Raw genomic sequence first — 24,423 nt, 5'->3', positions numbered from 1 at the left:
TAGGCAAAATAGAGTGAGTATGTTTGCAGGCATACAGTTTTACAGAACCTGCCTACTGTATGACTCACTACCTTCTTCTCATACCAACCCCTCGTCCAATAGTATGCTCCTGCAATACCTGAGGCAGCAGTTTCAGGACTGCATTTCTAGGACTGCATTTCTAGGACCCTAGTTTTTTATAAAAACTTTGGGTTTTGCCTTTAGGAGTTTAAGACGCCATCAAAGGTTTAGGTATTAGGTCAGAGATGGTTAGGTTTATGATTAGGTTAGAGATGGTTCGGTTAAGGTATTAAGTTAGAGATTGTTAAATTGAAGGTTTGGGTCGGGGTTGGCAAGTTGGACACTCTGCATCATTACAAATAACGTTTGAAGACACCTAAGCTATAGTCAGGAAAATCTTGTAGATTAGCTGACTCGATCAATATTACTTGAGTGAATGTTGTAAATTGATTATTATTATTATTAATAAAATTAATAAACAATAGAGTAATTGACAATTTAATACGCATGCACTTCTCTATAGTGAGTACAAATCATCAATGATTTAGCAAAAAAAAATTAAGTGGACTTTTTAGATTACAGAAAAGTATTTTGATTGACATTCATTAAAGACCCTTTTGCTTGATGAATCATGTGGACGGCAGGTGGTTTCACAGTCTGTCAGGCTGTTAAAGACTTCTCGTATTCTGACTGGAAGGAAAGGCGTGAAATTTCATTTCATGCCAATCCAGGCAGCCAGAGTTCAGCCAACACAGGCTCTTGCTGCCGAAAAGGCCTTTGGCCAAGACACAGAGTAAAAGATATTTTCCTGGAATGAAGACATGAAGGGTATGGAGGTTCTTGGGTGTATGTGTGGGTCATTTGACCCTAGGGAGAAGGCTACTGTTATACTGTGTCTTCATAAAACCAACAAAGCCTAAATGTTTTCTCTCTGTCAATTCTGCTCTCTTGCATGTCTCTCTCTCTCTCTCATTCCCATTGTCTCTTTATCACGAGGGAGGATTTGTTTGCTACTTTCAACCACTACAGGAAGTAATTATAGGTAATGAAATAACACAATCCTGTTCAACACACGCACACTCATGCACAAAAATACACACACAAAGACAAACAAACACACACACACAACAATCACAAGCGAGTTAACACTAACAGTTGCTTATTTTTCAGACTTTGTAAAATAATCATGAGTTATGCGGCGCGCTACTGGGAGATGCAGCATATTGGCAACCTCTGGATATCTTTGCCTAATTGCTCCGCCGTGTATTTTTGGGGGTAAACATTTACAAAATACTACAAATTGGGCCTAGTGGATAGTGAAAAGTCACTGTGCTTCTACGTGAGCACAAGTGAGCAGCTCCTCACCTCTTCCTTACATCGACCTTCACACTCACAACTAGATGAAATGGTATGTCACCCCATCCCCACCCCGTCCTGTCCCAGCTAACCCAAAGCAAAGCCCCACCCTACACCCCTCCCCTGGACAACCTGGAGGTGGGACAGTGGCAGGAGTCAGCGTATTTTTTCCAAAGAGCCCGGGAGATGTCAGGCTGAATAATGTGTCCTATGAATAAAACACATTAGCTACAAAACATATTGAATAATTCACCCTTTCAGTGCCCACGAAGAACATCAACACACATGCACCGGCAGCCCACACGTGTGACACAGGCAATATGAGGACTTCAGTCACCATATGTTTGACTCCCAGCTTCTCTGTGTGTGTCTGTCTGTCGGTTGGTTCCTCATCTTCTCAGTTTCTCTAGATTGTTTTGAATCTATGGTCCCCTCGTTTGACCTCTATCACCCCCTTTTTCAACTCCTTTTGCTCCACATTTTTGTCTTTCTTCTTCTTCTCTTCTCTTTGACTGGCTGGCTGGCAACTAGGTTTACACTCTCTCACTTACTACCCCCCCCCCCCTCTCTCTCTCTCTCTCTCTCTACCCCTCTCCCCCTCTTTCTTTCTCTCTCTCTCTCTCTCCATGGCCTCTCAGCCGACATTTCTGCTGATGGCGACTGTCTATTTATACCGTTCTTTTTTTCCCTGGAACATCTCAGTATTTATCTAAAGGGCCCTTGAACTTGAGGAGCTCGTTTGTTCAGAGGGAATGGTTGATGGCTTCCAACGCCGTGCGGTGGGCCCAAAATGGATTCATCATTTAGGCCCTATGTGGCGACACCCAGCTGAGAGCCTTAGAAGTGAAAAACACCAAATTAGTGGGAGGTCCGCGGGCGATCGGCACATTTACATCTGACCCAGTACGGCTTTCCTCCACATCCTCTACAGTAGAAGGCCACATCTTGTTAATTTCCTGTAAGAGAAACCTAACCCTGGCTGCTTTTGTTTTCTCGTGTCTCTTGTCCCAACTTTGAAAAACACAAGTTTTGTTGCAGTTATGCTGAACCATAATTAATTATACTGCAATACCTTTCTACATGTATGACCCTCCTTAACACATTAAAAATCTGTTGCAAACAGGATATGTTCGGTGAGAGGGGTGTGTTCGGGAGAGATAGGGGCGGGGTCTTGGGGTTGGTGTGGTGGGCGAGGGTCCTCTGGCACACTAGCTGCCTAGGACAGTCAACAAAGGCAGAGTCAAGCTCATTTTGGTGGCTTTAATTGCCCATGTTCCTAATGAAATGTATCCCAACACAACCCATAATTGTGTTAGGAAAGCATTTACCGGCCCGTCACACAGTTAAACCTCTAGGGACATTACCGTTTTTGGACTACTGAATCATTGATGGAATTATTGTCAGCTTAGTGCCCGTGGAAGGAAGTTCTTCAACGACTTGTCTCTTTGTATGCAATATGAGCTGTTTGGTTCATTACCCACAGCTGGGAAGAGGAGCTTTCTACTGATTTTATACTAGCTCTGTGTGTGCATGCGTCCGTGGGTGAGAGAGAGAGAGAGAGAGAGAGAGAGAGAGAGAGAGAGAGAGAGAGAGAGAGAGAGAGAGAGAGAGAGAGAGAGAGAGAGAGAGAGAGAGAGAGTGTTTGGGGTGTAAGGATAATGTTCTATTTTTTGCATGCTGGGTGTCAAAGAATTACATGCAGAGTAACAAAGACACCCCAACAGCAGCCAGACCCCAGTCTCAATAGCAGACTACAATGAGTCCTAGCACTCTTTAGCAACAGACAAGTACAACAGACCACTAGCACCTTTATGGGATATCTGCCGCTGACTGCACAAATTTCCTCCTTTTAGAAACATTCTGAGATTACTCTATTTGGAGTTTCATTTTTTTTATTTTACCTCCAAACAAACAAACACTTATGACTGGTTTTAAGTGCCGACTCAATGTTGCTAAGGCATGTGTTTGGGTATGAGACAGCAGAATCTACTGTTCATCACTCCCGGAACAGCTTAGGTTCCTATAACTTAAATCTATCAATATCGACTGATTTCTCTTGCAACATTTTAAATAAATCTATTTTATTAGTGTCAATCTTAGTCCACTAAAATGATTGAGCTATGGAAATAAGATACCAAGTGAGATAATCATTCACTTAAGCTCACATCAACTACCAACCAACTAACTAACTATCACATCATTATATACTAAAGAGTATCCACACACACTCAAATCCAATGCAGCATAGTGTGTTTCCGATTGGTTTGATTTGCAGTCAGGTGATGTCAGTCACCATGTCCCCTCACCAGGATCTCCTTTGAGCCAAGTGACCAATGGAGACCAAACGACTGTTGTGTGCTTCTACTGTATTGTACTGCACAGCAGCTGTTATGTTGTGTGTGTGCGTGTGGATAGCCGTCACTCACCAGGGCGCAGTAGGTCTCCGGCGGGTCCCCGCAGGTGATGTTTGGGGGGTCCAGGGTCACCTTGAGGTGCTTGGTCATGTCGGCCGCCTCCGGCTGGCAAGCCATGTAGTCCCAGGTGAGGCCCTCGTCTGTGTACACCTGTGACTTGCACACGTCATAGTGTCCCCATGCCGGGTAGTGCTGCACGGCCGCATGGCTCACGTAGCAGCTGCCCAGGGCCTGCAGTAGGCCCAGCGCCAGGTGGAGACGCATGGCGGAGCGTCTGCTGGAGTATGGGTGTGGGAGGTGTCCGGGTCTCCCTAACGCTGGGATCTTCTCGAGGGGTCTTCCCTAGAACAACAAAAAACGTCCGGAGGTTGTTTTGGTTTTGTGTTGAGCTTGTTGTGTGCACCTCTCCCTGGCCAGGCTGGTCCGCCGCTCAATACCGTGTCCACCCCGCCCCGACGGAGAGCAGACCCAGTGCCTCGGATAATCCCACCTCTAACTGGAGCTGTCGAGGAGAGCGGGGGGTGGGGGGGCGCGGCCGCATGCCACTTGTTTTCTGCTCTGGATGAAAAGCAGAGGCGGTCAGACTGGGTGACCCTCGCGTTCCTCCTGATCTAGTCTATCCGTCTTCAAGAAGATACGATAGGGTTCTTTTTTTCGTCTGTCGACGCTCCTGTAGAAGCAAGTCACTTGGGACAAAAATGGCGGCCCGGGGTCAGCGGCCTTCGCCACGGAGGAGATAAGAGGAGGGGACGGCGCGTTGGAGGAGAAGGAGGAGGATGAGGAAGAGGTTAGTCCTGAAGAGGGCGACTTCAGTTATAGCACCCCCCCTCTTACACGGCTGATAGTGACGATGAGTGACAGGGCTCCTCACCTCGGCCCGCTGTCAATCATGACTCACCGTCCGGGCCTAGACGTCTCGGTGCTAGGAGACAGAGAGAGAGAGAGACAAAGAGAGAGAGAGAGGGAGGTAGACAACGCGATAAGACTTGTGAGGCTACAGACCGCTTTTGTGTGTTTGTGTGTGTAAGTGGTTGTTTACCATTACCAGGGACTTTTTCTTATAAATGGCTGTATTTGACCCAGGAAGGTCGTGTGAGTTTGCATTTATATGCATGTGTGTGAGTGTGTGTGTGTGTGTGTGTGTGTGTGTGTGTGTGTGTGTGTGTGTGTGTGTGTGTGTGTGTGTGTGTGTGTGTGTGTGTGTGTGTGTGTGTGTGTGTGTGTGTGTGTGTGTCCCTTTCACAGCAAATGCCAAAGTGTTAAAATCCCAGAGTATTCATGACCAGAGTAGATTTTATACACTTTGGTGTTGAATAGGCACTAAGTACATTTTTTGGGGTGTACCAGAAACACTCTTGGGTGTTGTCTCTAAGTTAATGCTGGTGTAGAGTAATTTAAGTGTTTATTTTAGGATGATGGACTCCCTGAGTGTCCAACGGTTGATTGACGGCCGCACGTCGGCTTAGGTTTCGATTCGTCATTGGCTCGCTGCGCCTCCTCATTGGTTGAATCTAGAGACATGTGACCGTTTGTCCTCTTCCACACTACGCGGCAAACTGTTTCGGCAGGGACGCTGGGTTGACTAGAGAGGATCGAATCAATATCGCCAAGAGATTGCTCAGAGTGAGCGAAGACATTTTTGAACTTCACGGGAATGTAAACAGGTAAGAAAAGTACCAAGTGAATAATGCACAGGGTTTCTATGTTTCATAGTTAGTTGTGCGTGTGTCCTTCATATCGGTCAGCAATTGTATTCATAATGGGTCTTCAGAAGGTATTAAAGTCTTAAATTTAATTTGTTCAAACCTGCAGAAACCCTGAATGCAGAATATTCAGCATTTCTTCGTCTTTTAGATCTGATAACCAACTTATAAATGCTAACGATTTTAGCTAACGTCAAACTTAATGGCCAATGCTAATGAGGCACATGTCTTCAATTTAGCTAACGCCTCGTTACCATTTTTAGCTAATGCTAACGAGGCACGTGGCTTTAATTTAGTGGGAGCGTGTCTATGTTCCCCGGGTCCTATGTTCCCCGGGTCCTATGTTCCCCTCTTTGTATGAGACTGGGGAACATAGGACCCTTTTTTTTTTTTTTTTTAAAAAGAGGGTCCTATGATAATAACCTGTTTGTATTTGGCCACCTTTTTAGATGCTGACTATTTATTGACAAGAACTTTTTGAACCTTTTATGCTGTGTCACGTGCTTTCATCAGGTGTATTTCATGCTCAAAGTATGTGCTCTCCCTTTGCAGGTTGGGATAGTGACATGGCCTCACTTCTCCTGCTGGTCTACCTCCTGCCACCACCTCCAAGTGGAAAGAAGGGAGCTGTCAAAATCAGTATCCGGGAAGCTGTGGATCGTGTAGTGAAGTTTCACAGGGTAATTGTATCCTGATAATTTTTATTTTAAAAGGTATTTTTAAAGGTCCCATGGCATGCCGCCAGAGCTTGTGTGTTGCTGATGGATGTCACAATCTCTGTGTTTGTCAATCTACTTATCGAGTCTTGAAAACAATGGCGTCAACGGGTGATCTACTGATGGTATTGTGTGTATAAAATGTACTTTTTAATAAACAATCTGTACACTTACAAAGTTATCATTGCCTCGTTTTATATGTTAATACCCTTATTGAACTACCAAAGAAGTGTCGGGCTACTTCTAGCCTTTTAAATGGTTTAAAATAGCAATTTAGTTTTTACCATAACCACTGCCCCCATTGTTTCAATTTTATAGCGTTTTGATAGAATCGGCTAAAAACAGCCAACTGAAGAAAGCGTCTATATGCGTTTTTTTGTGCTCCAAAACGAACGTTTCAACTCATTATCATACAAAACATATCCCAAATCCGTTTTACACCGGAATTTCCTTTAATTGGTTGGGACACATTTATTTATTTTCAAGTTGTTTGTTACATCATATAAATGTAAAACTAAATATGGTTTTTGATGTAAAATAATTAAAGTTTAACTATAATGTTAACTATATTATATATGTATGCACTGTAACAACGGCAGCATCAATAAAAATATAATGTTTTCAAGAATCTAATGTGTAGACTATTCATTCATGAAGTGTTGATAATTCACCTCAAAGGTGTTGGCTGTACACCAGTCAGAGTACATTCTCACTCTAGAAGTATTAAATAATCAGCTCTGCGAAGTGCTACAAAGCACTGACTTGGAGTACATATTTTCTCTCTCTGGGGTTCTAGGTTTACACTGCAGGTGTAAGGAAGCACTGAATGAGTGCCCAAAAGTACCACTAATAGAGTACATTTGCACTCTCAAAGTGTTCAAATGTAACTCTAAAATTGGAGCACATATTTTGCTCTTCTAACAGTGTTCAGTGAACACTGAACTCTTGGACCTATATATACCCAAAAATGAGTGTTAAATGTACACCCATAGAGTACAATGTACACTGTGATTTTTGCTGTGTTGGATAAAACCATCTGCAAAATCCCCTAAATTTAAATGGTGGCAACTATTTTACGATGTATGATCACCAGGAAACTCTATGTCTCATACCTTATGCAACTGCACACAGAGGTCTCACAAATATACACACATTGAATCATGAAAATGTTTTCTATTTGTAAGATGATTGAGGTCACCTTTTACAGATTTCAAACCAAGACTCTCGTCTAATGCAGCAGATTGAAATGATTACTTCGATTTTCGATTTGTTCTGTTATTTTTAGGCATTCGTCTCATCGCGCTCACTCGCCCCTCTGAAGTTACTTGCGCTGCATGTTTGATTCTACATTTTCTTATGTGTTTCTGATGTTTAACTACAGTCTTATCTAACTATTGTTTGTCGTCTTTGGCTTACAAGAAACACAGAAGTTGTTTTTATTTCATTCACTTTGTTTATTTTTAGTGCTTTCCTTATCTGGTTTCCTTTCCCCATGTATACATTGTTTTCCACCATGTATTCATTGTTTTAACCTGTTTATTTGTAAACTAACTGGAGTTTGATGTAATTGTGCAACAGATTCCTGCTGAATTCCCTCCTCTGAGAAATCCTGAATAATACATCCAGAAGCACAGGAGGACGGCAGCATTCAGGACATCGTTTGGCTGCATAATATGTAGCACAAAGCTACATCATATGTAGCACAAAGCTACATTATAGCAGCTCAAGGCACCACCTGGCTCACTGGCCCAAATGTGTTGACTATGCCTCACCTTACCCCTCACACCTAAATTAGTCTCTTCCTTTCTTACCATTCATTACCCCTCACACCTTAACCAGTCGCTCCCTCTCTTACCTTAAACTACCCCTCAGAACATCTCTTATCTTACATTACCCGTCACACCTAAATCAGTCCCTCCCTCTCTTACCTTACATTACCCCTTAACCTCTCTCTCTCTCTCTCTCTCTCTCTCTCTCTCTCTCTCTCTCTCTCTCTCTCTCTCCCTCTCTCCCTCTCACCCTCTCTCCCTCTCTCCCTCCCTCCCTCTCACCCTCTCTCCCTCTCTCCCGCTCTCACTTTCTCGCGCTCTCTCTCGACTCAGGTAATTAGGCCAAGGGTCCAGCTTCACTGAGTGGAAGGAGGGAGAAGTACAGAATGCTCCTTCATTGAGGGATGTGTGTGTGTATGTGTGTGTGTGGGGGGGAGGGGGGGCGGGGGGCTGTTGACTGATAACATTGTTCGCTAATGGCAGTGAGAGAGAGAGAGAGAGAGAGAGAGAGAGAGTGAGAGAGAGAGAGAGAGATAAAGGAAGAGGAGGGCCGTGCAGTAGACATTTTAGTGCTGGCTAATCAGTCAGGCGAGTCGATGTCAGTGTGCTGACCCATGCGCAACCCTCCGGTCTGCATCAATCAATTAGGCCCGGCCCAGGCCCAGAACAGGCCCAGCATAGGCCCAGCCCAGCCCCGGGCGGAGTGCACAAGGTCTTATTGTGGAGCAGCCAGGAAGCGGCTTTCTACCAACACATCTGCTGCTGCTTGTTTACTGCACACACACACACACACACACACACACACACACACACACACACACACACACACATGCACACACACACTCACACACACACATATTTTTTTTATTATGTTGATTTGCAGTCGAGGGTGACCACTTTGTCTAGGCGAGGCTGGCCAGAGGTGAAATCTATTGTTGCATTGCATGCATTAAAGAATCATCAGAGCAACACACCATAGGAAAGGTATGAGGCCGTCTGACGGGCCGCAAAGAATAAAGAAATAAAGAGTCAACTTTACTTCCCGTTTTTCCAACAAATTTCTCTGTGTGAATGTGGAAATCATGGGTACAATACTATGCCATGAATAGGTGAACAGAGGGGGAAATTCGGGCTGTCAGCCATTTGGGATCATAATATAATACTCGGAAGGAGCAGCTCAAAGAATTGCTGCATTTTCCAGTGAGTGGATTACAGAAAACGAAATTTAAGTGTTAGGCTTGAAAAATAGAAGTGTTGATTTAATCACATGTTGGTCCACACGGGTCAGGGATGAAAGAGTTGTAGCAAGGCGCACCATATACCATCCCTTTTTATCACTGCATTGTACTCACCAAAGATAAAAAAAGACTCAACCCTGAATGACTAAGAATAAGCAGAGAATTCAATGAAATACAATTAGGTGACAAAAGGGGATCTCATCAAGTATGCTATCATCCTGTATTGCTCTGGAACAGGGGAATCTTTATGGTTTTTCTGAACATAAGGGCGGGGAGGAGTTAGAAATTATTAGATCTCTCTGAAAAATATCAATAAATATAATGTGAGCAAATGACTGTTTTCAGTTTATAGTTCAGAGAAATGGATCGGGGCAAGCTGATATCGGCAAAAACAGATGTTGGCAGTGGATACCCATTAGAACAGGTAGAGTCAGTAGAGTGTAATTCACTTAGCATGCCATTAAAGATCTCTCAAATGTTAAAAACCATTTTCACCAATACAGTTCAAAACCCGGGATTAGCGCTTCCAAGAGAGACATAGTGATATATATATATGCATATATAACAAGATGTAAGCGTCTGACGAAGCGGCCAATTATCCAGAGGACCTCTTGGCAGGGGGCTACCCCCGCGCCCATTACCAAACATAATATTACCATGTTAAGGAGGTGGCGCCGTGTCAGCGCGCCGTGTGTGTGTGAGTGTGTTGGAGACGGAGCTCTGGTGGCTGGTAATGAGGGCGTTGGTGGAAGCGAGGCTACGACAAGGAGCATTAGGGATCCCCCCCGCCCCCCACCAGCCCTGGCCACTGGCCCATCCTCTCATTACTCTCCACTTAGAATACGCCCGCCGCGGCCCGTTTAGAGGGAGGGAGAGGGAGGGGGAGGGAGGGGGAGGGAGGGAGAGGCACATGGTGCATTTCAAGTGGGACCTGGGCGAGTGAGGGGCGGGGCAGGACAGGTCACTCATGTTTTCGATCATTGTGATTCTGCTGGAGGACATCAGAGAGCACATGTGTGTGTGTGTGTGTGTGTGTGTGTGTGTGTGTGTGTGTGTGTGTGTGTGTGTGTGTGTGTGTGTGTGTGTGTGTGTGTGTGTGTGTGTGTGTGTGTGTGTGTGCTTATGTGTGTGTGTGCGTGTGTGTGTGTATGTGTGTGTGTGTATGTGTGTGTGTGTGTGCGTGTGCGTGTGCGTGTGCGTGTGTGTGTGTGTATGTGTATGTTTGCGTGTGAAGGTGGAGGTGAGAAGAAACATGGCTGCTTTCAGTCCTCCTCAGATAAGAATGCTGTTAAAAAGTAAACACAGTACTGTGTGCTGTGATATCTAAGAGCGATTGTTTAGTGATTGTGGTTGGTTAGAGTGATAGACAAGTGCAAACTGTCTATCACTCGTGCTGGTAATGCAAACCTTCTCAACGCCGGCAAAACGCAGGGAAGGAGAGAGCAGAAACGGACGGGGACTTTTTTAGGTGGTTGAGTTTCAGAACGCACTCTCTTCTACTGTTCTGCTCTCTTTCCCTTTATGAATCAAGAATCTTAATATCACACCTTTAGGTGTTGATGCCCAGCATCTTTAATGCAACACACAGAACTACATGAATAGTGTGTGAGGCTGGAGAATGCTTGAGAAAGGCTCCCCATGCAGTGTTAGCCGGGCATCTGACCACTAGTGAAGGGTCTTATATATGAGTTCACAGTGAGAAGTGGAAAACTACATATTTTATGTATTGGCAAGATGAGAGGAGGAAAGATGCACTCTAAGGTTTTCGGTCAGTGTAGATACAACTTTGAATAATGTTCTCTAGTTCTCCTCTAATTTAAGTTCATGTTTAAAAACCAAAATGTTGATAGGGAAGGAGAACGTTTTCGGTTCTTGGCTCAGTATGTGCCCTCCCAACACTCCCAGTACACCGTGTGAAAACCCGCACATCTCCTGTATTGCTTGTCATGTCTTCCCCGTTAAAACATGACCTATCCTGGCAGGAGTGGAAGGGCGGACATCGAGAAAAACTAAGGAATAGGTCAGTACGAAAAGCAGACAGACAGACAGACAGATACATGCAGACAGACAGAGACAGAGAGATTCAAGCAGACAGAGAGACAGACATATACAAGCAGACAGACAGAGATAAAGACGAACAGAACCAAGCAGAAATACAGAGATACAGGCAGATACAAGTGACCGACAGAGACCGACAGACAGATACAAGCAGCCAGACAGAGATACACGCAGGTAGATACAAGTGACCGACAGAGAGACCGACAGACAGATACAAGCAGCCAGACAGAGATACACGCAGGTAGATACAAGTGACCGACAGAGAGACCGACAGACAGATACTAGCAGACAGACAGAGAGACAAGCAGGCAGATACAAGTGACCGACAGAGAGATACAAGCAGACAGACAGAGATACAATCAGGCAGATACAAGCAGACAGACAGAGGGGGGCACTCGGATGGCTCCCTGGCAGGGCAACAGAGCTCCCCGGCTGCTCCGAGCGACCACACCTCGCCAGAATATTCATAATCTCCCCTGTTAGCCACCTGCCAACGGGGCAGCTGTCCTCATGCATAAAGATGCGGGTGGAAGGCGACTCAAGAGACTCTGCTGCAAGACATGGCAGCGAGACTAACCGGGGGGGGGGGGGGGGGGGGGGGGGGGGTGAGGTCATACAGCATCCTCCAGGGGCATCAAAAGGCCATCCAGTGATCCCATCACCTCCCGGCTCGTTCTAAGATACTTTGTCCTAAATGTCTCTGGCTCTTAGCAGACTGAAAGTCTTGAAGGAGACACGGCGACGGCTGGAGAAAAGAGCGAGGGGGCGACAGCTGTTGCCGTTTCTTCCAGGGAGGGCGACGAGAGAGAGGAGGACAAGGAGGAGACAGAGGAGGAGAAGGAAGAGTAAGAGGTGGAGAAGGAGGATAGGTTTGGATTGCGGGGGGACTTAGTTAGTCGTTATCAAGTCATTTCGAGGCTGGAACTGTTCATTGCACTAGGGTTGTTAGAGAAACCCTCAAGTAAGATCATATTAGATCATATAGGATGGTACTTCACATGATTGGAGTGAGAAATTGGGGCACTACACAGGGGCAGCCATATCTCGGAGGAATCTTGTACTTTTTCTGCACTGGCCTATGTTTGATGCCGTCCCTGAACTTTGATTTGACAGTTTGGTCAAACCGCGATGCACTATGGTGGTCCCTGAGAGCCAAACAGGTAGTCAGCAGCTCTGAGGCAGAGCCAGGTCCCTGCTCACCACCGGCCCCCAAGTAAAGAATCGCATGCCATTACTGCCAATATTCCCCACTATACACCCCCCCCCACACGCCACTCCTCAAACCCCCACTTCCACACTCTCACTCGCTCTCCTATACCTCCAAGAACACTTGTCAAACCCACTTGATATAAAAAATGTTTTTTGTGTGTGTGTGTATATGCATGTGTGTGTGTGTGTCTGGGAGAGTGCCATGGCCACTTTTTGACAGGGCAACCCTGGCGATTCAGGGCATGTCAGTGACTCCTGTGCAGAACGCAGAAAGGCCCTAGCTAAAAGACCGCCAGACACTCCCCTCTCTGTCTGTCTGTCCGGCGCTCTCTCTGACACTCTCATTCTCCACCATCGTTCCTACTATACCTTTGCCACCAACCATGCGGCTGCTCTTGCGACGTAGCAACCCAACATGCATTATTGAAAGAGGCTTTTTCTATCTGCACTGACATGCCCAAATACTCAACATGTCCACTCAGTGGTCCACAGAACAGTCTTTCCAGGAACAGCTCTAGTCTAGATGGATATGCAATAAAGGCTCCTGGGTTATCGAGTGTGTGTGTGTGTGTGTGTGTGCGAGTGTGTGCGTGTGTATACGTATGTGTGCGTGTGTGTGCATGTGTGAGCGTGTTTGGGGAGTGACCAAACAGTTTGAAATGGTGGAATTCATTCAAATGACCTTATTGCTAATTAAATGTGTTAATATAATAAATATTATAAACAAATACAAATATTATTAAATAAATAATCCTAAATGGAAAAACGATTCATAAATATCTGTATCATGACTTTTTGAGGGAGAAAACACCTTATCTTAAGTGGATAGCATTTTGGCAATAACAATCCGGTTATTCACATTAGCATATAATGTTAACTACAAAAAACGATGGTAATAATTGGCTTTATTTCATTATTTGTAGTCTTAGGTTAAAATATGGAAGCAAGCCAAAGTGCAATTACATCCCAAGGGACGTAATCAAAAAATGTCATATTGTTTTGTTTCGTAGGGATTAGTTTGTTGAGTTGAGTCAAAAGTATTTTTATGTTAGATGTGTGAAGTTATCCTACATGTGGACATAAAGAGATGTGCCAATATCCTGTATACAAGCATAATGGGTGTCCGTCATGACCCTCAACGTTTAACCTCTTTCCGTTAGTAATCCTAACGACGATGATTATGAGACACGGTCCACCAGGGGGCGCCCCTCAGGACGGGAGGCCGAAACATATTTTTCGAATTCCATCAGTCAATTCAGTCAATAACCAAAAAAAGGTCAATCTTTACAACTTATAGTTGGAGTTTTAAGTACGCTGGGAACGCTCAGCGAAAACATGACAGACCAACGTAGACGACGCACAAGCTTCATCTTTTCCCTACACATTATACAGCCATGTAACGTACCCACGGGCCACTATTTAATATCTCAACCGCCATGCCGGGTCGTTTCAGGGCACATCTTGGATGGATTTTACCCCACAGACAAATGCACTCGGAAAAAAGTACTTTCTGAAACAAACGGAACAACTTACATTTCTTGGGCGCTCTTTGGTTCTTACAGTCCCTGTTCACAACCCCGTCCTCATCGCTCCTACACAAGTTCAGAGAGAGGATGGAGAGACGCGGAGCGGCTTCAAGGTGTGCGCGTGGAGGTGCACGTGATGAGAGCGTCTTCACGATGTGCGCGTGGAGGTGCACGTGATGAGCTCGTGGAGCGAATGCTTCTTAAAAGTTGATGACCGCGCGCGTTAAAGGACCGCTGACTGTCCGCGGCGAATTGAAGGGTTCCCCGATACGCACGTCAGAATATTTGCTGTGCGGAGCATGTCTTTGGCACCGGGAGAAAACAATTAAAGATATTTGTTGTCAGTTCAAAACAAATGACGGATGACTTTTCCAGGTCTTGGTCAGCAGGCTGTTTGGGTACACGGGATCCTTCTGCCGCGAGGTCCGGTGTCAAAGTGTCCATCAAAGTGTCGATCAATTTCCCCACATGCCATTTTTTGAAGACATCGAGTAAACGTACAATCTATTTCCACAAAGATTTGTAAAGGAAAAAAAAACACAAAGCAACGCCGAGCCTAAAAATGAACTTTGCCATGCGTATGTCCCGTTTCTTTAATGAAGATTCCTGCTTTTAATTCCTTGTATCCCGCGTGCCACAATTTGGTGTCTTTGACAGAGAGAGATACGCGCACCCAGATCGTCGACCTCTTTGCTTTTGCTGTGATCAGCTTCCTGTCACTAACAGAGACCGGGTGAATGACACCCATTAGTGTCCACCACACAATGCGGACAACAGCCTACCTGCTACTTTCCTGGTGTCGCGCGCTCCCCAGCCCGTCCACCACCGCCAGCACACAGGAGGAGCACGAGCCCGCCCAGACGGAGATGGCGGGGCAGATAGCGCGCGCGGAGGATCTATTTGATTTTAGACGCGCGCGCCCAGCCTATTCTTCCGCGGGGCGCTCCTATATGTTTTCTGAAGCTCCCATGTGTTCTGTCTTATTCTCCCAAGACCCAGAAGAAACTCCGCAGATGAGACTGTGGGCCTGTGGATGGACATGTGTGTGTTTCGGATGAAGAGTTTAGAAAAACACATGTCAGCTCCATCCAGGTACACTGAAAGTAGCCTACTGCACTTTGATGTAACAGCAGTCCGCCTTGGATTAGACTGTTTAATTAATCTTTGCAAAAGTTGTTGGTTGTTTGAATTAAACATTAATCAGCAAGTCTTACTTATTGTTTAGCATGAATAAAATAGCTTGTGTGTCGCATTCCACAAGGTTGTTTCCTGCAATCGTAGAACATTACGCGCGCGCGCATGTGTGTGTGCTGTGTGTCCGTTTGCGCACGCGCGAGAGCATGTGCGTCAGGTTGAGAGAGAAAGAGAGACAGAATGATACAAACAGGGTTAAAAGTTCTAAAACTCTGATTCCGACCGTGTGAAGGACGAACTAAAATGCATTTCTTCAGTGACCATTTCTTGCTTGAATTGTAGCCTACATGAGGCCTTGCACTGAGCCTGGGTGAGTGGTACACCGCCGTGGTGATATTAAGAAAAATAGTTTTTACTGCAGCGTTAAAGAGTTATTGAATGTAAAATGCACCTATAAGGATAACTGGAGTCACGTGTATGAATTAAGGATTATGCCACATGTCCCTAAAGGGTTTACGATATTTAGGACAGATTTGAGATCTGACGTTTTAATTAAGGACAAGCACACATTAAAAAAAATAGTGACACAGAGACACTAGGCTTTTGAATCAGCAGGCGACACTTATTGGTAATAATGTTTAGCGTCGGCGACGGGCGTGTTATTGTATGCTGTTATTTTGAGTTGTAACTGTAAAACCACAGCGCCAGCAGTGCGTGCAGAGCAGCTTGTGAGGCGGACACCATTCATTGAGTCTGTCCTGCGTGGATGTTAAGCACATCTACTTGGAAAGTGGTTAATATACAAGTTAATGCGCCATATTTTTTACTTTATCCCGTCCAAATAAATGCTCCTCATAATTCCACCACATCTACTGGTTTCAAAACAGCATTACGCATCAAACAATTCACATTGCATATTATTATAGAAAATAAAGTTATGATAAGCACAGCATAAATTATGGTTTCTCACCTCATTGTGTAACGTGTTCATATTCCGTGATCTGACGCCGTTTGACAGGTAGTCCACCTGACACACCCCAATAAATCCGAGCTGAAACGGGCCGTGTGAGAGAGTGAGTCAGGAGACGGCTACAGTGGCTCGTGCTGCTCGGACTCTGCCCCGGTAGACCGGCGGGAGGCTCGTGCTGCTCTCTGCCCTGATGGACCGGAGGACGGGAGCGGGAGGCGGGGAGGAGAGAGCCGCTCGGCACACTCCGGACAGATAGAAAAGACACTGAATTGATTTGACGCGTCCGGTTGAGGGCGAGTTCGAACCCATTTGCTATATCGTTAAGCAATGGTAATATAACACTTGTTGATTTTAGTTTTTTTTGGTGTAGGCCTATTGAACTCGAAAGAAAGTCTTGGATATTTATAGCTCAGTGTTAGCGTGTAAGTAACGAGTCTAAGGTTTAGGTTTAGTTGGTAGGCTACCTGATACGAGCCCATTGGCTAAATCTGAGTAGGCTATAGGAAATCAGTTTTAATCGAATCGTATCGTTAAAAGCAGAGGCAGCAGCAGCAGCAGCAGCGTGTTTCGCATTTGAAATTTAAACTTTTGTTAATTAGGCTATAGGCCTTATTCAAATCGACAGTTCATGCCATGTCTGCGGTGAAAAAGGTAATGTTCTTGATTAAACTGACGTCACACAGAGCGGATTTCCTCTCTCTCTCTCTCTCTCTCTCTCTCTCTCTCTCTCTCTCTCTCTCTCTCTCCTCTCTCTCTCTCTCTCTCTCTCTCTCTCTCTCTCTCTCTCTCTCTCTCTCTCTCTCTCTCTCTCTCTCCCTTCCTCTCTTTCTCTCTCAAAGGGCAGGAAGCCCTTTGAGAGTCATAAACCTCCCTTCCTAATTCACAAAAAAAATAGTAAGAAAGAATGGAAGCACATTTAGATCCCACTTATTGACTAAATAGGCCTACAACGATAGCTATATTAATTTCGCCTTTTATTTTCAAAGAGCTGTCCACATAGTATTAACCCTTTCTCTGTGTGTTGTTTAAGATAAAAAAAATACGGAGCTCAGGCACATGGAGTCATTAGACAAACAGCAGGGCCGCCGTACACACGCATAGGCCTACCTTATTAATGGCATACGCATACATAACATGAAGTAGGCCTATCACTAGGCCTACTTAAATCGCCTGTACCTGGAGTTGTCATCGCTTCATATAACTACAGTAGGCCTATACAATTTATTTTCACAAAACTATATTTTATGTATATGCATAATTAGATATGACTAATAAGGATCACACACACACACATGCAAACACGATATATCCATTTTGTAAATGGTTCGGGGATCACATTGTCTTTGTCACGTGTTTGGGATCACATTTTGTTTTTCAAATGACCTCTTTCTCAGCCTGGCCATGATTATGAGAGAACTGACGACCACAGCGGTCTGACCGGGTGTCTGGACGCCAGACACAGCACAGCTATTGGATTTTTACTTCTGTTATTCTTCCCACTCAATCGAGGGTAATGTTGCGTCCGTTAGAAGGACAGAGTGTGTGTTTTTGTGTGGGGGGGGGGGGGGGGGGGGGGTGTTAGTGGAGGAGGGTGTGTGTATGCCTGCACGTGTGTGTAGAGGGAGGACATTTTGTGTATCGTTCAATTTCAGAGGTTTTAATTTTGGGAGTTACAGCAGCTGTCCCCAAATGGAGGTCCAATCCACTCGTCATCCTCCATGCTCTTATTCAGATTCTGTGGGTGATGGGCTCTTGGCCGTTCCCACAGAGCGGCAAACAAAGTGTTCCCCGGTACGACACTCTGGCTCCCGGAGCAGATGGGCAGGCTGGAGGTCAGAGCGGGGGGCCAGTGCTTTAATACACCTGGTCCTTTTAGATTTAGTGCAACACAAGGTCCAGGGGTTTATCCCCCGCTAACCTTCAGACTGTACAATCTTCCCGTTGCAGACCCCGCGGTGTGCTCCGTGTTTATCCCCCCCTGCTCCGTGTCCTTAAACCCCCAACTCCACTCCTCTCAAAATTGAAATATCATATTAAATTCTAAAACAGTACCTGGGTGAAGAATTACATAGGAGTCTAATCCAGAAAAAAAGTGCATGATTGAAAAGGGATTAGTGTGTGTGTGTGTGTGTGTGTGTGTGTGTGTGTGTGTGTGTGTGTGTGTGTGTGTGTGTGTGTGTGTGTGTGTGTGTGTGTGTGTGTGTGTGTGTGCGAGTGAGTGTGTGAGCGTCTGTGTTTGTGTGTGAGATTGTTTGTTTACGGTGACGCAGTTTGCTGGATTTGTCCGTGGCTTTGAGCGGCCTGCCAAGGGGTGATTGGGTCCGTTCAGATCCATCTGGGCCAGTGAATGATTTGGGACTTATTTCTTCACAGTCCGGTGTCCGCCTACAAGGAGTCACGCCCCACAGGGCCTCGGGTCACATTCATTTCTAAAGAATCTTGTTGCATTCAATCGAGCAAAGGCTAGCAAAACGTTAGCCTCAATAGCCTCCTATTGACGTAAACGTCTTTTTTCTGAATGCACCGGTTGCGTTGGCTGGAAGCAGGAGTTCAGCACATGGCTGCCGGTGTCCAGCGATAGCGATAGGACAAGGGGGACTGTAGTTTGACAACACCAACAATCACGCTGACAAATTGTCTCTTTTGGCAGCCCTATGGGAGTTGCAGCCCCACTTGGGGGCTGCTCTACCAAATGAGCTTTTGTCAATACCGTTTTCCCATCTGTCCTCTCGGGATGCGCTGACAGAAATATTGGTTACAGTAACCGGCATTGGGAAATGAATCCTATTGGCTTATTCACAGGATCATTAGCATGCAAGGATGAATGGGAGTCCATGATTAGACACTTTGCAAGCAGAGTCCAGTCTGGCTCATTGGCCATCGAAGAAGGAAGCGCAGTAAACATGATGCAATCATGTATCACAGCTGTTATTCCTTCATATGGATATGTGTTAATGATGACATGATTATTCAGGCGTTTGTAAAGTATGCTATTCTTCTGCATACTCAACAACTCATGTTCTCTTTTTTGCACACACCAGAAAATACGTTCTTGTGAGACTATTACCCTCAACCTGAATAAAAGGGAAGGCTGGTTTTAAAGGTTTTATTGCAGGGGCCGTAAAACACTGGAGTAGTTCCCAGACTAATAATTCCATTGAAGAAAGTTTCAACACTTGTTTTTCTAATGGCTTCTAAATGATCTGAGGCAGGGATGGATTACAATTAGTTTAGTACCGAGAAGGCAAGAGTGGCCGTGCATGCGTTAACAGGGGTGTATGGTGAATGAGCACACACAGACCTGCAAATTCCAGTAAAGTAAAAGAGGTGACAGTGTCACGGCTACTCGAATTCTGAGATATCCTGGGCGGGAATAGCGTGAATATTCATTACGGAGGTTGTAGCACATAATACAATGGAAAGATTTCAAATGACAGACTTGGATGCAAAATGTAGCCCTTTATCATACAGAAATTTGCTTTTGGTGTATTAGCCTAGGACAACCCACTTGCCATATTATTTATCTAAATAACCCTATGTTGTTAGAATTTACTAACTTTATGCAAGGTCTACGTTCGTGCAATACTCGGCGTTGACTGGGTCCTAAAAATACAATATTATTGTAAATTATATCACATCAAAAAAGCGGTAGCTAACGTTAGTTGAAAAGCAAACAAATAGCTGTTGTTTTTGCTCCAAAGAGCTTGACTTGCCTCGAATTTAACATAAGATAGTTCTATCAAATTGGGGATGTACGGTATGGATTAAAATGTATATCACAGTATGATTTGAGGCATAGAGGGTAATAGTATTATATCATGGTATGTTAATTGTGTCTTCTAATTTAGATATAAATGCTTCTGAAGGGATAAAATACTGGTAAGGCAGCAAAACTGCATAAAAAATAAAATAAAAAAATTCAAGCTACTCCCATCTCTGAAAAACGCTGATGTTTAATAGTATGGATTTGTTCTCCACTTGCTTTCGGACATTGCCGTAATAGCATCTCAATTTGGCTGAAGTGTGTGCGGGCAGGTAACGCGTGCCTGGGGTCGAGTGTTTTGACCATCTCTTTAAAGCCCTTTCTATCGATAATTTGAAAGGTAACCATGTCCTTACACAGGTAAACAGTGATGGCGTTTGTTATCTCATCCCACCACTGGCATTTTGTCGTAAGGACTGGCTTTGGAAAATGCCTGCGGAAGCAATGTCTGAAATGCAGAGACAGCATCACGCTACCAGTTTGTCTCCTACGGTTTGGAATGAGAGCTTGTGAAGGGACTATTGTGCAAGCACGCAGGTGAGCTTTCTGCGCGCCTGCGTGGTTGCGCAACAGCATACTGACTGAGAAGGCAGTATCGCTGTCAAATCTGTCCCTAGGAAAAGTAACGTTGCGCCGAATTGAAAAAGGAACTATGTTTCATTTCCAAATTTTCAGTGGTTGCGCGTAGCTTTACTTTTTACATGAAAAAGTAGTTAGGTTACTTTTTTAATGCATTACTTAGTTTGTTATGCTTTACACACAACACTGTCTACCGGTCACACCGGTCTCACGGTAACGTCAAAATTCATACCGTAGCGCAAATTCACACTGGTGTACTTTCTATACCGTTTATACGTACACCCCTGCTTCAAATTGACGTTAAGAGTTTCCATCAGACTCGCGCGGTAGCCAGGGATCTCATCCAACGGCAAGCTCAGTTGGCGCTGTGTGCTTCAAGATTCTGAAGCAAGTGCTGAAATTCCGATTCCGGCCCAGAGAAATGTCAATTATAAGAATTATCCAATAATGTTTCGCAATTCAAGCCTGCATGGCATGCATATGAAGGATAGCCTCCCCCCCCCCCCCCCCCTAAAAAAAACTCTCCGGCCCTACGCGATTCACATGAATGACCCAGTTGACCAAGAAAAAGGCGATTGTCATCGAAGAGCGACAAGTTTGCAGGTATGGCACACAGCACCTCGCTCCATTCTCCTGGCTCCGGCCTCTACTCTGTCGCTCTACGTTTCACTGCTTCCGACAAGCAGTGCGTTTACATGACACTCAAGAAAATTGAATTATTGGGTTAGTCCAACTGTGATTGGATTATTAAGATGCATGTTTACACCTTAGTCAAACTAAAATTTAATCCAATTGGGTTTCTCATAGTCGGATTAAGACCCCTGGATTATTCAATTGTTAGTCGCATTAAGCGTGCACGTTGACTGTCAATCGAATTGGAATTGGATTTTGCGTTCTGCGCATGCTGGGAGATATTTTCCGGGGCCCATGAGCAGGAAGTAGAAGGAGACGGTAGCCATGTCAGAGCCTGTCTACGTCTAGTTCCTATTAGACATTCTCTGGTCGTGTTGTCGCCGTCGGAAAACGAGAAACAGCGGTTGATTTTAAAAGGTGGCGCAGAAGATTGAGGAAGCCGGTGTCGTGCCAATGTAGTTACCCCCTATAAGACATGCACACACTACTCTTCAATTTAAACCAAGGCTGAATTAAATGTGCATGTTTTTCTAAATGTAGGTCATCAACGAGGTTGTAACGTAGTAACTTCGGGCACATTTGTCAAAATAAATGTTTTTTTCTTCCGACGTGTTTATGATCTTAATTCATTCGCACCGAACTGACGGGGATATTGTCTAAGATTATGAATCTTAAAGACTGTGTCGGGTTCTCAGACTCTCTGGTAGCTTACTTCCACATTAAGTAAAGACTCGTAATGGAGGTTATCTCGGCCATGTTCGGGAAGGAATTGGGGGAAAGGAACTTTGGCTTTGACTCTCCGAAGTCCTGATTGAACCGCGACATGAGGGAGAAAGGGATTCTTGCCGTATGCGGACTCCCGCAGCTACTCCGACGCTTCGGCCAATGAATCAATTTTCACATTGCAATGTATAATCAAACAATTGCCGTTGTCCAATTGAAGAGCATATTCTAACTATGGCTTTAATCATATTAAGCTGTGCATGTAAACGTACTGAGTGATGACTTATGAGGCAAACTGTATCAGTCTGTTTGATGGTCATATCATTGTCATTGTGTTCAACGCTCTACACAGATTTAATTTGTGAGCATTTATATTGAACTACTTCATGTAATTAACATAAACATGACAATAACCCTTATTCATGAAGCACCTTTCAAAACGTTAAAATTATATAACATGATACAAAGACAGCGTTGTATATTACTAACACAATAGAGCTGTGATACATGATGCAAGACCAGACTGGTTGGTTTTGCCTTGTCTGGTTGCCATACAGCAGTTAAACTTTTCCAGTGGCAAGCAGTTAGAAAACCTGGGATTGCAGCCCCTGAGAGGTTTAGGAGCCATACATGTTATCTTGATGATGAAAAGACCCGTGTGCAAAAATACAGTTGGCTATTTAACCAGCGGGTGGTCTATACCTCACAGACTGCCCTAACTTTACTTTTTTTTTTGGCAATGTGTTTTTTTGCTGCCTAGAGAGAGGAACACATTTAAAAATAAAAAATATTACCTTGGACCTAAAGCAATATTTTACATCATTTTAAGATATTTTAAATAAAAAGCTATTTAGAAAAACACAACCCCATTTTAAGGGTTGTAATAATACATTGGAAGGGAATTGCAGTGCATAGTGGAAAAGAAAAAAATGATTAGGTTTAATACAATTTATTAGGCATTGAGTTGAGTGTGAATAATAAAACAATTCTCCTTCAACTTTCGTTTTACATAATATTCTCTTATGCTATTAGTTAATCCCTCTCATTTCTCGTTTTTAGGCAGGTCAACTCAGTCATCTCAGCTTTGACAGCTATGAGTAGGCCTAGTTGTTATCCATTTATCTTGGACTTCATGTCTTTGCAATCTGCCCGTCTTTGCACGCGTCATAGAGTTTCCTAAACAGCACTTAAAAATACAGGGACAGAATGGTTGTAAAACTGGCCCAATAATGACACATGTTGCGTGGATCACGTCAGCCACTCAGCACTACTGCTGGGCCTCTGAGTAGCCGTCGGGGATGGAGAATGTTTTGGACTGCTTTTTATGCTCTCCGATTGCACACTCCACATGGATGCATATATGGCGAGCACTCTCCTCAGAGGGGTACATGTGGATCTCCCCCACAACCTTCGTGTCCTGCATCACGTCCCTGGGCGAGTCCAGGTACAGCACGGCCTGTTTCCAGTGCGTCTCGGGTTTGAATGGGGACGTGGAGAGTACCAGCGGCTTGTCGTCACCGGGGAAGCTGACCGTGAACCAGACGCACAGCGCGTTGACCGCCGCGGAGCCGAAACACTCGCAGGAGAACGTCCCCCGGACCGAGGCCACCTGTTCCGGGGTCACGGTGTGCAGGTCCAGCTCGGCCAGTCTGGAAGGGTGAGACAGCACGTCCTCCACCGTCACCAGGTTGATGGCGATGTCATTGTTCATGATGCATTTCTTGGCGAACTCGGACATCGGAGACATGTCGATGCCGTACTGGTCCTTCACGGTGCACCAGAAGTTCAACCGGTCCTCCACCACTAGATCATTGATCGGGGAGATGTACAGCTCAGCTTTGGATGGCAGCATGAGGCCTCCCGGTTTGAGCCATTTGTCCCGCGCGTAAAGCACCGAGTTAAGCATGGATTCGTGCAGGAGCGCGTATCCCATCCACTCGCTCACGATCACGTCCACGCCTTCCACGGGTAGATCGATGGTCTCCACGGTGCCTCTGATCACCTCGATCCTGTCATCCATCTGATTCTGTTTGACGATTTTCACCGCCTGCTCAGCGATTGAACATGCCTCCACGGCGTATACTTTCTTGGCCCCGGCCTGCACACAGAACATGCTCAGCACACCGGTGCCCGCGCCCACGTCCAGCACCACCCGGCCCCGGATCGAGTCGCTGCTCCGCAGGATGGCCGTCCGGTACGTGTTGGTCCGCACATGGTCCGCGATCATCTCCTCATGGATGGTCACGTCAGAGTAGCTGTCGAAGTACAGGTTCTCCTGAACATTTTTATCCAGTTTCCTCTTCTTGAGGAGATGAGACATGTTTGGTACTGAAGGAGTCACGTTGGGTGTTTTGCAGCCGTGCTTCCGCGTTCTGAAGTCTGGTACTTGTAGTCTTGTGGTGGCGTTGTTCCCAATGGATGCCCAACGTTCCTTCGAAAGATAAACTACAATTCCCTTTAAGACTTAGTTAGCGGCGGTGACGATTTATGACCTGCATGCCGTCTGGGATAAACAACTGTCAGAGTAGCTATATGCATTTTATTACAATGCAAATATATATATTAAAAAAATCGCCTATGTTGCTTTGCCTAAAATAAATGTAAATAAATATAAACATAAAAAATGTGTTGA

The 24,423-nt window shown here is 45.0% G+C and overlaps 2 protein-coding genes across 4 annotated transcripts in view; both read right to left on the bottom strand.

Annotated features, from left to right (window-relative positions):
• The window catches only part of ntng1a (netrin g1a), a 75,401-nt gene extending 59,201 nt beyond the window's left edge, over positions 1-16,200 (bottom strand). The window contains exons 1-2 of one of the 3 annotated variants that reach the window (XM_030349376.1): positions 16,094-16,200; positions 3,783-4,692 (exon numbers count right to left, since the gene is read on the bottom strand). In XM_030349376.1, coding sequence (XP_030205236.1) covers positions 3,783-4,034 — 252 coding nt within the window. In that variant the 5' untranslated portion in view covers positions 4,035-4,692; positions 16,094-16,200. Of the gene's footprint in view, positions 1-3,782; positions 4,693-13,996; positions 15,148-16,093 lie in introns of those variants that run through there. The other 2 variants (XM_030349375.1, XM_030349377.1) reach the window with 2 other exon arrangements.
• Positions 16,201-22,724: 6,524 nt separating this feature from the next.
• On the bottom strand, positions 22,725-24,178 carry prmt6 (protein arginine methyltransferase 6). The gene has a single exon (XM_030349496.1). The coding sequence runs from the start codon at positions 24,109-24,111 to the stop codon at positions 23,059-23,061; it is 1,053 nt and encodes a 350-aa protein (XP_030205356.1). The 5' UTR covers positions 24,112-24,178; the 3' UTR covers positions 22,725-23,058.
• Between the last annotated feature and the right edge of the window lie 245 nt (positions 24,179-24,423).

This window comes from Gadus morhua, chromosome 23 (genome assembly GCF_902167405.1).
Source record: "Gadus morhua chromosome 23, gadMor3.0, whole genome shotgun sequence".
Taxonomy (NCBI): Eukaryota; Metazoa; Chordata; class Actinopteri; order Gadiformes; family Gadidae; genus Gadus; species Gadus morhua.
This window is presented reverse-complemented; position numbering and strand designations above follow the sequence as displayed.